The 12,659-nt window shown below is 40.3% G+C and overlaps 1 protein-coding gene across 1 annotated transcript in view; it reads left to right on the top strand.

The window, feature by feature from the left end:
* EEFSEC (eukaryotic elongation factor, selenocysteine-tRNA specific) overlaps nt 1-12,659 on the top strand; it is a gene marked incomplete at its 5' end in the record, with an annotated part of 132,879 nt that overhangs the window by 43,302 nt on the left and 76,918 nt on the right. The window contains one exon of the mRNA XM_082487799.1: nt 924-1,088. Within this exon, the coding sequence (XP_082343925.1) occupies nt 924-1,088 (165 nt within the window). The remainder of the gene's footprint in view (nt 1-923; nt 1,089-12,659) is intronic.

Here is a 12,659-nt window from a genome sequence, read left to right on the forward strand (position 1 = left end):
GCCGTTGAGCTTCAAGGTATTGTCCTTTCTGTCCTTGGTAAGAGGCTCTCTCCGTTGTTCTACCATTACAACTTGGGCTTAACCTGCAGTTTCTGACCTTAAAAGTAGATGGTAAAGTCAGTGCCAAGTTGATATGCTGATGTTACAACAGGCAGAGATCAAAAGTGATTTGAGATGGGGTGAACCAGTTCCTCTGAAGCACTGTTGGGTACATGACTGCATTTCTATAATTAAGGTCTTCTGTCTACGATGATATATCTTAAGAAACATAGTATTTATAAGCAAAACAAAAATCCTAAACTTGGAGAATTTCTCCAGAAAATGGTACTTTCACAGCTATTTTTTAGTGGTTTATTCCTCCAAAAAGCGTTAACAGAAATATGAAGGGGAAGTTGACTTTGAAAACTTAACCCAATATAATAGTTTTTCTGGGAGGGAGGCAAGGATGGACTTTATGGGACACTAATATCTGTATATAAGTTCATTTTCACAAAATCCAAAAAAGCTGAAGTAGCAAAACGCACTGTAAAATTGTACTTTTTGTGGGGGGGAAGGGGCAGTGGGGACATAAAGCTGTTTTTTTTTTTTTCTTTGCTGCGGTGTTTATATTGGGTTTGGCAGCAACTTTATTGCCAGTGCAATTTTGCTAACCAAGCTAAATGTGCTGCACCAAATCTTTCTAAGGCAGAAAATCGAACTGTTCCTGCTGCTAAGTGTGCGTCTCCTCTATGGAATGCGCAGTTAATTTGACATTGGTGCGTTCTAAGCTCATTGGGAGATGCCTGAAATCAGTAAAACTGCAAGCTTGTTCAATCAATCATCCACTTGCCTTCCTTTTGCTGGATGACTGTCATGACTTTTCACCCAGGCATGGTGCTGCTTTTATCTTTTTTTTTTTTTTTTTTTTTTTTTTTTTTTTTCAGGTCCTGAAGTCTCAGGCTTACCTGCCATCAAGAGACCCCTCAGGACACTTCCTTATGGCAGTCGACCACTGTTTCTCTATCAAGGGTCAAGGCACGGTGATGACAGGGACTATTCTTTCTGGCTCTGTTAGCCTTGGTGACAATGTGGAGATTCCTGCCCTGAAGGTGAGTCTCTCATTTTCACTCCCCCCCGCAGTTTTCCTGGTAGAAAGACACACTCAACAAAGAAGAGAGTGTTCTCTTCCAATCTGAAATTATTCAATTATTTCCAATGTCTGTCGTTTTTTTTTTTGTTTTTGTACTTTACTATAAGCCGGATTACAATAGGAAGAGAGTTCAAGGTTTTTACATAAGGCAGACAGTAAAGCTACTTGCTCAATTTTAGTTGAATGAAGAGGGAAGACTGACCTGGCTTAGCACATTAGACTTTCAAATTCAGAAAAGCAAAGGTGGGCATGTTCCCAAGATGGGATATGGCCAAGGACTGAACAAGGTTTGAGTGAGGTTACTTTCTTCTGAGATGTGCTGCAGTGAGAAGGCTTGCAAAAGATCCTGGGTGGGTGGGCTTCCCGAGATGTCTGGAAACGAAGGAAATGACAAGAAGAGGACGTTGAAGTGCTTTATGCGCATTCTCTCTGTTTGCTGGGGCTTTAATTGATGTCAGCATGTCCTGGGAGAACTGCTGGGATGCAGTTAGGTGGCTTGCTGCAGTTGGGTGTTTTAGAGAGGCTGTAGAAAGTCAAGAGGCCTTTCAGTGGTCTTTGAACTGCTTAACTGTTGTTCCTATTTTTCTTAAAATAGCTTCATCTTTTAAAAGAAAGCAAGGTGACTTTATGCTTGGAACAGCTGAAGCCTGTTTCACAGATGCCGTTTTTTCCCTTTTTATTAATTGCCCAAAATGAGTCAAGACTTGAGGACTGTTTTGTAGCTACCACTTGAAGTGGACCCAGCTAGTTACGTTCTGAGAGTAGGCGGCTTTTGGCTGAACCAGCCTGGATGGGACCCTTCCGGTGGTGTCATTATTGTCCTCAAGTCATGTTACTATAAGGACCTTATTCTTTGGGTGAACAAACATGATGCTTCTTCATTTTTGCCTGTACTTTGTGGGCAAGTGAAGGACTAAGCGAGGCATTCAGGTTTCACCTGAAATGTTTTGCTGATAACTGAGAAGTAATTTTTGCTCAGCCTCTTCTGTCATACCTGTGGCTATCTAGTATATATCATGTTGTCCTTTTCATAAAAGTGATTAGCATGGTGTGTACCCCATGGTGTCTGCTCACTGCCCATGTTCTCGCTTGCAGCATGCAGCCCGTTGTGGGAAACCATGCTTGTAATTCCTGCAGGGAAAATATGCTTTGCTCTGGTTTCAACCTCTCCTGCTTTCCCCTTTTCCAGGGTTCCTTCCCTTTTCTCTTGTGTCCTGCTTGCTGTTCTGGGCCTTCCTGCACCAAGGGGTACACGGAGGGACAAGCAGTTTGGAGGGCAAGGCAGGTGATGGGTGGTGGGCGATGTCCCCTGCCCCGCAGGGCGCTCGCGTGGCTGCCTCGCCGCTTGCCTTCTGCGTAGCCCTGGCCAAACCTCCTGTCACTTTGCGCCCTGGGAGGTGGGGGCGAGACAGAGCAGCGTAATTGCTTCTTGCAAAGAAAGAATGCGTAACTAGATTGTATCTGGAAATGACTGTTCAGCTCTTCGTGTATAGTCCAGGAATGTTTTGGAGAAATATCTTTAGGAATCAGTCTGTTTTTTGAGAATCTGTATGAAGGGGAAAATAACAAAAATATAGCGAAGAACTTGCATATTGCAAATAGGTATTTAAAAGGATGGTAGGGAAGGCTTTAAGTGGGGAACTTTAAAAGGTGCTTTCTTCCCAAGTGATTGGGGGAGCAGTGAAGTGAAAGGCAAGTTAGCAGGGAAACAGGTCATTGACCAAACGGAGCCGGATCGCTTGGCTTTTATGGCATTAACAAATTCCTTCAGAGCTTTAGTTATTTTTGATTGCTGTTAACGAATTGATCCTTCCCCTGCCCTGTGTGAAACAGAAGATGCGATCAAACCTCTGAGTGGTGGTAGCGGTGGGCAGAGTTTTGCGCTGTGCTTTTTGCCACTAGCAGCTTGTGACTATTTGTGTTCCCATTGTACACGTATGGAAACCGGGGCGCAGTGAAAGGAAGCAACTTTTGTAAGTTTGAGTTGTGTGTTGTACTTACCCCTGCTAGCATCATGCAGAGTTGGGTTAGGATACCTATAAAAGGTCAAACCTTTCTCAGGCCTACAAGGTAACGGAGGAAGCACATTTCACAACACATTGTGGTTTATGACTCTCTGTGACCTTTTTTTGCCCTGACCCTGTGGTAACTGAGATTGACAGCTGGTGCCCACTGGGCATTTAGGGACATTACAGACCAGCTGCTTTTTAAATTTGAGGAACCCTCTCCCCAAGTGAAGTGGCATCACCTTCCAGTTCTGCTAATGGACTTCGACATCTTTGACCGCTTGAACCTGCACGAAGGAGGGACACAGCAATTAAAAATAAACAGTAACATTCTCGAACGCCCATGCTTGCTCTGATTGAGGCTGAGAGCACCAGCAGTGCATGGATTCCTTTATGCTGTTGCCTATGTAAATTGCCATCTGGGGTTCATTATCCATATAGCAAAAAGAAAAATTATATATATGTGTTTGGGAAAAAGCTTTGACACAGCAAACAGTTCACTATCCGATTGAGTTAGTGCTATTTGCTCACGAGCACTTGAAATCTACCTTGAAGAGCATGAGCCTAGGATTTCTGCAGCAAAAATGTAGTGTTGGCAGAATTCTGAATGTCCTTGAAGATTATTTCAATGGCCTTTCAATCTCTCCAGTCTTTCAGTTTATAAACTGTAACAACTCGTGACGTTTTTATTTCTGTTTTATAAAAGTTCCTATAGGAAGGCATAGTAAGGCGCTTTTGATATAGATTAATCTTATTTTACTGATAGGTTTGGTGATAATCGCTCCACAATATTGATCTAAGTATATTTTGTTTAGTGAATTTAGTTGAAGGTGAGCATGACTGTCAAATTCTAGTGCTGCTGTGTCTTAATGTAGCTTGCTTTAATTGAAAAAGAAAAGTGGTGGGTTTTTTTTCAGTGGGGTAGAATTCTCTTTGCCTTCCTTATCCAGGTGCAAAAGATCATAGTAGCTTAAGAACAGCAGCAACTTAAAAGGCCGATGCAAAACAGGCGAGAACTGCAACTTTTGTTCTTATCATTGTTGTCTCAAAACAAACAAACAAAAAAAATCCTTCTATGAAAAGTAATGCAAAATGTTGTATGGTGTGTGTTCATCCTTCTGCCTAGTGTTAGGGATTCTAGCTTTGGATTGCACAATTGCGAGCACGTTAGAAATACTGGAAGATGGAGTAAAACAGATGATAATATGTTAAGATTCCTTTAAAGATGTTTTGCAGCGCAGGAGATGTTCCAGGTTGGTTAATTAGAATCACTCTCTCTGTCTTGAGAGTTGTGAAAGATCGTAGGAGGGGTCAAGTCTGAACTGAGTGAGGAGGCAGAGACAGATGTATTCAGGATGACCAGATTTATATCCATTAACTGTAAGTGTTGACTCAGTGTTGCCTTACCTGTGATCAAGTGCTGCAGGTATAAAGCAGCCACAAAGCATGTACATGGCAGCCAAGTACGAAGACCACTGTTGGGGTTTTTTCGGGACTTGTCAGAAGCAGAAACTTTTCTTTTTGCTTTATGTTCAGGTTCCTATCCGTTTGGTTTTAATATAATTACTGGCAGATGTTAGAGCAAGCTGGTGGATGTTAATAGCTTCATTGGTGCGTGTATAAAAGTACAGTATGCTGCCATTTTGTACTGCGTTTTGTTAGAAGTTTGCGAGTGCCTTGAAGGCTGAGTAGCTGTGTTATTGGTAAACGGTTATGTTGATGTTTATCTGTAGGCGGATCACGTGGGGATTTTTGCTTTGCGCTGGAGCTGAAGAATGTATCTGATGTAATAGAGCACAACGTTATTTCTTATGTAATAAATCATGAGGACACCCAATCGTTGGACTGACCTTGGGAGGTGCCTCTTTAGACGTTGTCAGATTTTCCATCTGTTAGGTGTGGTTGAGCTGTTATCATTAAAGGGGAAGAGGAATGTTCATATCAGGTCCAACCTTCACCATCCTCGAGTTTTGCAGTAGACAATTGCTGTTATTAACGTTGAGCATTTCAATCTCAAAAGTTGTAGGTGTGTTTATGAAATGCTGTACTTTCGAGAGGTCACCTGAGAACTCAAATATGAAAATCGTGAGAAACTTGCTTCTGTTTATCTACTCAGGTCTCTGAGTAAATGGAGAGTGTCAGTTTAAACCAGTAGTGGATACTGTGTTGGCAAGGGACTATTTGCTGTTAAATTATATTGACTTCATGAACTTTTAAGAAGCATAATTTTCTAAGTGTGATACTGAGGAGCTTCATGGCTTCGTATACTTTCACCATATGAAAAGAGATATTTTATTTAAGCTTCTTTCTTGGCTAGATAACCTTGGCCTGTTTTGGTTTTGTTTGGTTTTTTTTTTTTTTTGGCAAACATTCTTTAGTTTCTATGGCTCATCCAACAAAAAAATTCTATCAGTGTCTGATAGAATAACCCAAATAGTATTTGCAAGACTATTTCCTTCAAACCACTGTAGCTATCCAAATCGTAACAGATATCTGCTTTTACCCATATGAGTACTTCGGCTGACCTCATGTCCCAAGATCTCTCTGACTCTAGTGAGCTTTAGTACATAAATGTAGTAAGAACTAATTTTGGTGTATTTAAGGACTTTTTACACAGAGTTGCACAGTTATGTCTTGTTGGAGAACATTTAAATAGCGGAAAACAAAGTTGGATCAAACCCTGCTGAAGTGGATCATGAAGACACTTGTATTTGAGCTTTCATGGTGAAATCTTAAATATGTTTTTACCACTTCCAGTTTGCATTCTTTGGTCTTCATAAATACACCCTTTCCAAATTTCAGGATATCTTGACTGGTTTTTGCACTGCAAATAGATAGAACCCTTGCTAAACTTTCTGAGAGTATGTCTGAATGCTGTTTCTACATCTTTTTTTTTTTTTCCCAATGCTTCTTGGCTTATTCTTAACCAATAGTGAGAGAAACGGCCTTTAAAATGCTGTGGTTCATCTGCTGTGGAAGAAGTCTAGCTTGCCTTGAACACTTTCTTTTTGTTGAAATGCTGTGAAGGAGGACAGTTCAGAAAATTGGCTTGGGGAGGACAATCAATTAAATGTAACTGATAAAATCATGAAAAGGCAGTTCATAATACATTAAAATATACAGGTGATAAAATACAAGAATCTTAAATCCTAAATCAATAAGTTAAACATATACGCATAATGTTATACGTGTAGTTTAATTCGGCACAAGTATTAAACTGTTTCTTTAATTGTCTGCCACTTCTAAAGCATGGGTTGTGTTTTTTGGAGATTTTCTCCTTTCCTAGAAAACATCAGTGTGAATCCTACTGGTTTTGCATCTGCTGTGGCATTTACTTAAAAGCAAAACATACAGGATTTGGCTTACACTGGCAAGTACTCCGCTTTCAACATTTAGGATATTATCAGTTGTTTTGGAAGAATTAAACTCCTCAGCACAGTTCTTTGTGGTTAAGTAAAGGATTAAAGACCTGATCCAGTGCCTGTGGAATGAAATTTAGATCTGGCAATAAAAACTTCTCAAATCTTTTTGGCTCAATCTCTTGAGAGAGAGTAGCAGATGCTGAGCTCTTTCTAAAGATGGGTTCCCTCGTTGTCAATGTGTGGTTTTGTAAGTTTTTACTGTGTGGGGTTTTTTGGGTTTTGTTTTTTATTTCTGTTTTAGTTCACACTTTAAAAAAAAAACAAAACAAACAAAAAAAAAAACCCAAAAAACAACAACCAACGCCATGCCCTCAAAAAAAAAAAAACAAAAACAACAAAACAAACAAACAAAAAAACCCCACCAAACCCACAAGACCCCAAAGAACAGACTCCATTTTAATTTTGTATTAAAAAAAAAAAAATCTAGTTAACTTCAGACTTTAAAAAGTCTTAGGAATAGAAACGCTCCGGAAGAGATTTGTGTGTTGCTGTTCTTTCGCTACCTGTTACTGAAATACAGTGGTTTATTTCATATCACTTGCAATTTTTTACTGTACCTACATGATACTTAATAAAAAGAGGGAGCAAGATAAAGGACTTTGTGTTAAGGATTGTTTTATTCAGGACCAGGGATAAGACATAATAGAAAGGGAGCTGGATATATATCATGGGGTTTTAATTTTTTTATTTTTTTTTCTACTTGGTCAGAGCAGAAGGGAAGGAAGCCAGGGGAGAGCAGCCAACCTGAGCAGTGCTAATCCAAACCATACACTGTATTTTTGGAGCTTGTGTTTCTAATGTGATCTCTGTAGGCAGAGAAGTGGCCTAGTCAGTGCTGGCCAATTAACTCTTCAAATACTAAAATTCCTCCCCAGCTTTCCTTTGAGGTCTAGATGTACCCTGTGCTCCCTGCCAGCTAGAGTGAGTTGGGATACAGATGGCCTTCTAATGGATTAGAAAAATTACCCAAAGCGTACAAGGTTCTTCCTACGGTGGATCTGAAAAGGGAGATATTTGTTTGTGACTTCTGTATTGCTTCTGTCCACTCAAACCATCTTTAAATGACTGTTTGGGGTCCAGGCTCCACGTGGAAGTGCAGCATTGCTGGAAACAGCACTGTTTTCCAAGGTAGACTTCTAACTTCTGCAGTATTTCTATGATACTGACTGCTTGTTCTGGGTTATCTGCAATGCTAACTGGTTGTGGTTAATGCATGAGATAATTTGAATTGCGTATCTTGTGCTATTGCCATGCAGATAACTTTGCATTAATAGTCAGAAAGTGCAGAGTTGTTACTGCCTAAGAACCAGTACGCTGTTCAATGGCGTTCAAAATGAAAAAGAAACACAGGATCATCTCAACTCTGAGTAGATGAAAATAATGAGATGAATGTTTTATTTTTATTTGATGCAATGACCGATCATCTTAGGTAAATCAAATTACACTTTTTCTGTCCAAATTTCAGTAAATCATTTGTCTCATGAGAGCTGTTAGAAAAGCTGAATAAAGTGCTTCCAGAAATACAAGGTGGGAAAGAAACTGAGCTGAAGAAGAGGGAACCAGTGGGCTAACAGGAAAATTATTCAGGTAGAGTTGTTCTGAGGATGGTCTTGGCACTGCAGTGTAATATTTTTTTTTTTTTTTTTTTTTTTTGCTAATGACTGCATGCGCTCTCCCATGTATGTAGGCAGTCTCCCCACTAGTGCGCCACATTAGTGCGCTCTCCTGACTAGTGCAGACTGTTGGCAGATGTGGCTTCCATGCATTAGTCTGCGATGCCTCAGTGTGCTGTAGCTCTTTGGGGATAACTAATGTACTGGGTTGCTGGATCTGATGGAAAAAGCTTAGTATCCCAGTACAAAAGAATGCCACAATGGGAGAAATGGAGTACGTTCTTGTGTGTCATATTAGTGAGTGATTTGGCTTCAGTATGGCAACGTATTTAAGGATAATCAAATATGTAGGTTTGTGACTGCAAAACAAAGTTGAAAAGAAAACCAAACATCTAGTAAGCTGTTAACGTGACAGCTGATGCTTACGTTTATTGCTTTAATTTCCCTCATCTGCTTATTCTACCTATTTCCACCTTTCTCCATCTCTAGCTGCTTTTCCAGTGTCAAAGTTTGCTCTTCAAAGCGACTGATCTTCTCCACTTACACCATAGATTGAAGAAATGTTTTTCTTCTGCCTGTTTCTCAGCTGCTGTTGCAATCTTGAATAACAATGCAGTTGTGTATGCTTCCTTCCCCTGGAGTACATCTTGGCTTGAAACCTCTGGTGCTTGAAACCAGCATTGGTCAGGGTCAGGTGAGAAACCTTGGATGGTATTTTTGAACTTTTTTCCATAGGCTGAAGCTATAGCGGGTCTGATGAGAGAAAGGACAAGATGTGATAGACATTGAGTGGCGTTATCCTCTCAAGGGCAGTTTCTGAAGATGATTAATCAGGTTCCGATACCTCCTCTACAGATCTGCCAGCTATTGTTTTCCTAGGGCTAAATGTCTTGCGTTTGTAATTTGAAAAGGAGTGCTGGAGCCAGCTAAAGTGGGTTCTCTAAGCAACGGTTCCGTTAGCTGCATACGGGAGGAGGAAGGTTTTAAGATGACTTGAGCTGTGACTGGGATGCAACTGAACAAGAACAGGCATGTTTTCCTGGGACTTGGTAGGTAACATTTTTCCTGTGGAACAGTTGCTGCTCCAGTGATCGTGTTGCGTTCTTGGGTTTGTGTACTCTGGGGTTCAAGATTAGTTTGGAACTAAGTTAATGGACATTGCTATAGAAATCGCAAACTTTCATCCAAATGCCTTTTTGTTGAAACTTTATGGTAACTTTTTAAAGCAGAGGATGGCTGGTTTGTGTTTGCATAACTTGTTTGCTTAAGCGTTGCTGCTGCCAGGTCATTAACTTCAATTCTACCTGATAAATTAAAAGAAATATTCTCAATCAAATTCAATTGAAAACAGACCCACATGCACGTATGCATACCGTTTGAGCAAGAATCTTAGTGGAACGCTTGAATAGTAATTGGAAAGGTAGCCTCCCATACGGTAAACGTCGCTTTCCCATTGCATTCCTGCTGTGAATGTAACATTAGCATGAGTAGGCTTAGTTAGGGCAGTGAGCAACTATCATGTTTTAAATATTTAAGTTCAAGTGCTGGAGGCTTTGGCAAAATTTCAGTAACCGGAATGAAGGAAGGGAATGTTGCTTTTTGTTCTTCCTTGGTCATCCATATACGGTACAATTCCTCATTTGATCAGGCTTTTAAGAAGCAGAACAATTCAGCAAGCGCTGCGTTAACTAAGCCGTGGTCTGGATACTACAAAGTTCTGCTCAGATCTGGGCACTGGCAAGTAAAGGATCTGAATATTGAAAGTGTTATTTAACCAAGGCTGAAGATAAACTTCTAAATTTGACCAAAAGACCGAAGAAAATGGACTAGTGTGTAAGTGCCCAGGAATCTATAATTAGTCTATTAGCAGAGTAGTTTCTCAAAGGTCCCTTCCAACCTCACTAATTCTATGATTCTACTTCGAGATCATCAAGTCCAGCCGTTAACCTACCCTGATAAAAACACCACCACTTGTAAACCATGTCCCTAAGCACCTCATCTACCCTTTTCTTGAACACCTCCAGGGATGGTGAATCCACCACCTCTCTGGGCAGCCTATTCCAATGTTTAATAACCCTTTCAGTGAAAAAATGCTTCCTAATATCCAATCTAAACCTGCCCTGACATAACTTGAACCCGTTTCCTCTTGTCCTATCACTTGTCACCAGGGAGAAGAGGTCAGCTCCCATCTCTCTAAAACCTCCTTTCAGGTAGTTGTAGAGGGTGATAAGGTCTCCCCTCAGCCTCCTCTTCTCCAGGCTAAACAACCCCAGATCCCTCAGTCGTTCCTCATAAGGTTTGTCCTCCAGACCCTTCACCAGCTTTGTAGCCCTTCTCCAACACCTCAATGTCCTTCTTGTAGTGAGGGGCCCAAAACTGAACACAGTACTCGAGGTGAGGCCTCACCAGTGCTGAGTACAGGGGGATGATTACTTCCCTAGTCCGGCTCACCACACTATTCCTGATGCAGGCCAGGATGGTGTTGGCCTTCTTGGCTGCCTGGGCACACTGCTGGCTCAAACTCAGCTGGCTGTCCACCAACACCCCCAGGTCCTTTTCTGCCAGGCAGCTTTCGAGCCACTCCGCCCCCAGTCTGTAGCGCTGCATGGGGTTGTTGTGACCCAAGTGCAGGACCCGACACTTGGCCTTGTTGAACCTCATACCATTGGCCTCAGCCCATCTGTCCAGCCTGTCCAGATCCCTCTGCAAATAATGCCATAGCAAGTCCTCTGGATTTCATGCCTTGCACTGTGTGTTCCTGAGATGACCCCATTTATAAAACTTAATTTTAGTCTTTGTTACTACAATGAAAATAACGTGAGAATTGAGTTTGCTCTTTACGCGTTTGTTCAGCTCATGACCCGAATCTGTCATGTGCCTGTGATGACGACAACACACGTTCTTGAAACTAAATGTAAGATAGATCTCTCCACTTGAGTATTCCCATAACTTTATATTTTAATAGCTGATGCAGTTTGAAATGAAAGAAAAAGCAATACTAGAGAGAGCCAATATTTATAGTATCAGCTGGAATAATATAATTATGTAAGCTGCCCAGATAGCACTCTGATGAACATGATACGAATGCCTAGATACAGATTTTCATTTGCAACTGTCTGAAATGAAACCTACAAACTCCCAGGCTCTTCATGGTTGTAAAGATTAGCTTGAAAGCATATGCCATAAACTGCAGCTGGCTTCTCTTTTCCTCCTCTAATGAATAAATAATCAAGAATAAATGTTTCACACTTTAGAAATCGCAATGAAGAGGTCAAAAAGCCTTTTTAAAGAGTCAGTGTAGCTAATACACCTTTAAATGCTTAAATTGTAGACTTAAAAGCTATCAAGCTTTTTTGAAAGTGAGATTTAGTAGTTGACCTGGTTTCTGTCTAGGCAGCCTGTTTTTTCAGATATATTCTATATATAGGGTGTGTAGTAGATTCTGCAGAAGAATGGCAGAGATGACCTTACTCCACGTTCCATTGAGGTGGAAGAAATCAGCCATAAGAACGGATGAACTCATTGGAAGCAATGACTCTATATGCAGACATCAGTTCTTTTTCTTCAACAGAAAAAAGTTTGTCACTTAAGTTGTGTGAGGCTTCAGAACTTTTTAGAAGTTTTTCCTGTTTTTTCTCAATATTCAGCTAACAATTTGCCCTTTTTTTTTTCCCCCTCATTTCAGTTACTAGGTTGTAGTTGCTTTTTCTTAATGTTATATTCACTGTATAATGAATTTCAATAGACTTTTAGGCTAACTTTCTCTAGAAGAGGTTGTTGTCCGATGTGCAACACCTAATACGTAGGACTGCAATAAGTTAAATGGTGGTTTATGAAAAAAAAAATGTGCTATTATAAATCAGTTCAGATTTGAAATACAGGTGTTATTTATGTGGCATTTTCTTTGCCTACTTGAAGACTTTGGTGCTGCTCGTGGAGATTAGTTGACAATAATTTGAAGTCTTCAGGGAGTGAGGGATATGCAGGTATAATGCAAACACTCAAAACAAAACCACAGAAAAGAAGATTGTAAGGGGAAACTTGAAAATATATATTTTTAGTAAAGGACTGAAATAAATGCCAATAATGCTAAAATAAATGCCGAGTTTGGCCTTGAGTCAACACAAAGCAACACCAGTTAGACTAAATGTAAAGCAGCATACAAATCTTTGTAAAAATAAAATAAAACACAAAATCCTGCCCTGGATTATTTTGCATTGAGTTTTAAGAGAGAATTGGAGTCGGCTGGTGATTGGATAAGAATAATATTTTGTACAACGTGATTCTGTTTCAAATGTTACTTTTCTGTTGTTGATGTGAAGTTATTGTTTGGGGAAGAAACAGTTTTTTTGTACAAAATGTAGTCAGGTGGCAAGGACCCTCAAATTAATGCTTCATTCTGGTCTTGTCTAGGGCTACTTGATTGTTTGGGCTTTAGAGGAGGTTATTAAGTGTCTTCACCCAAAGGTAGGTCTTTAATCTCTGGTGG

This window comes from Vanellus vanellus, assembly GCF_965231255.1.
Source record: "Vanellus vanellus genome assembly, chromosome: 9".
Classification (NCBI taxonomy): Eukaryota; Metazoa; Chordata; class Aves; order Charadriiformes; family Charadriidae; genus Vanellus; species Vanellus vanellus.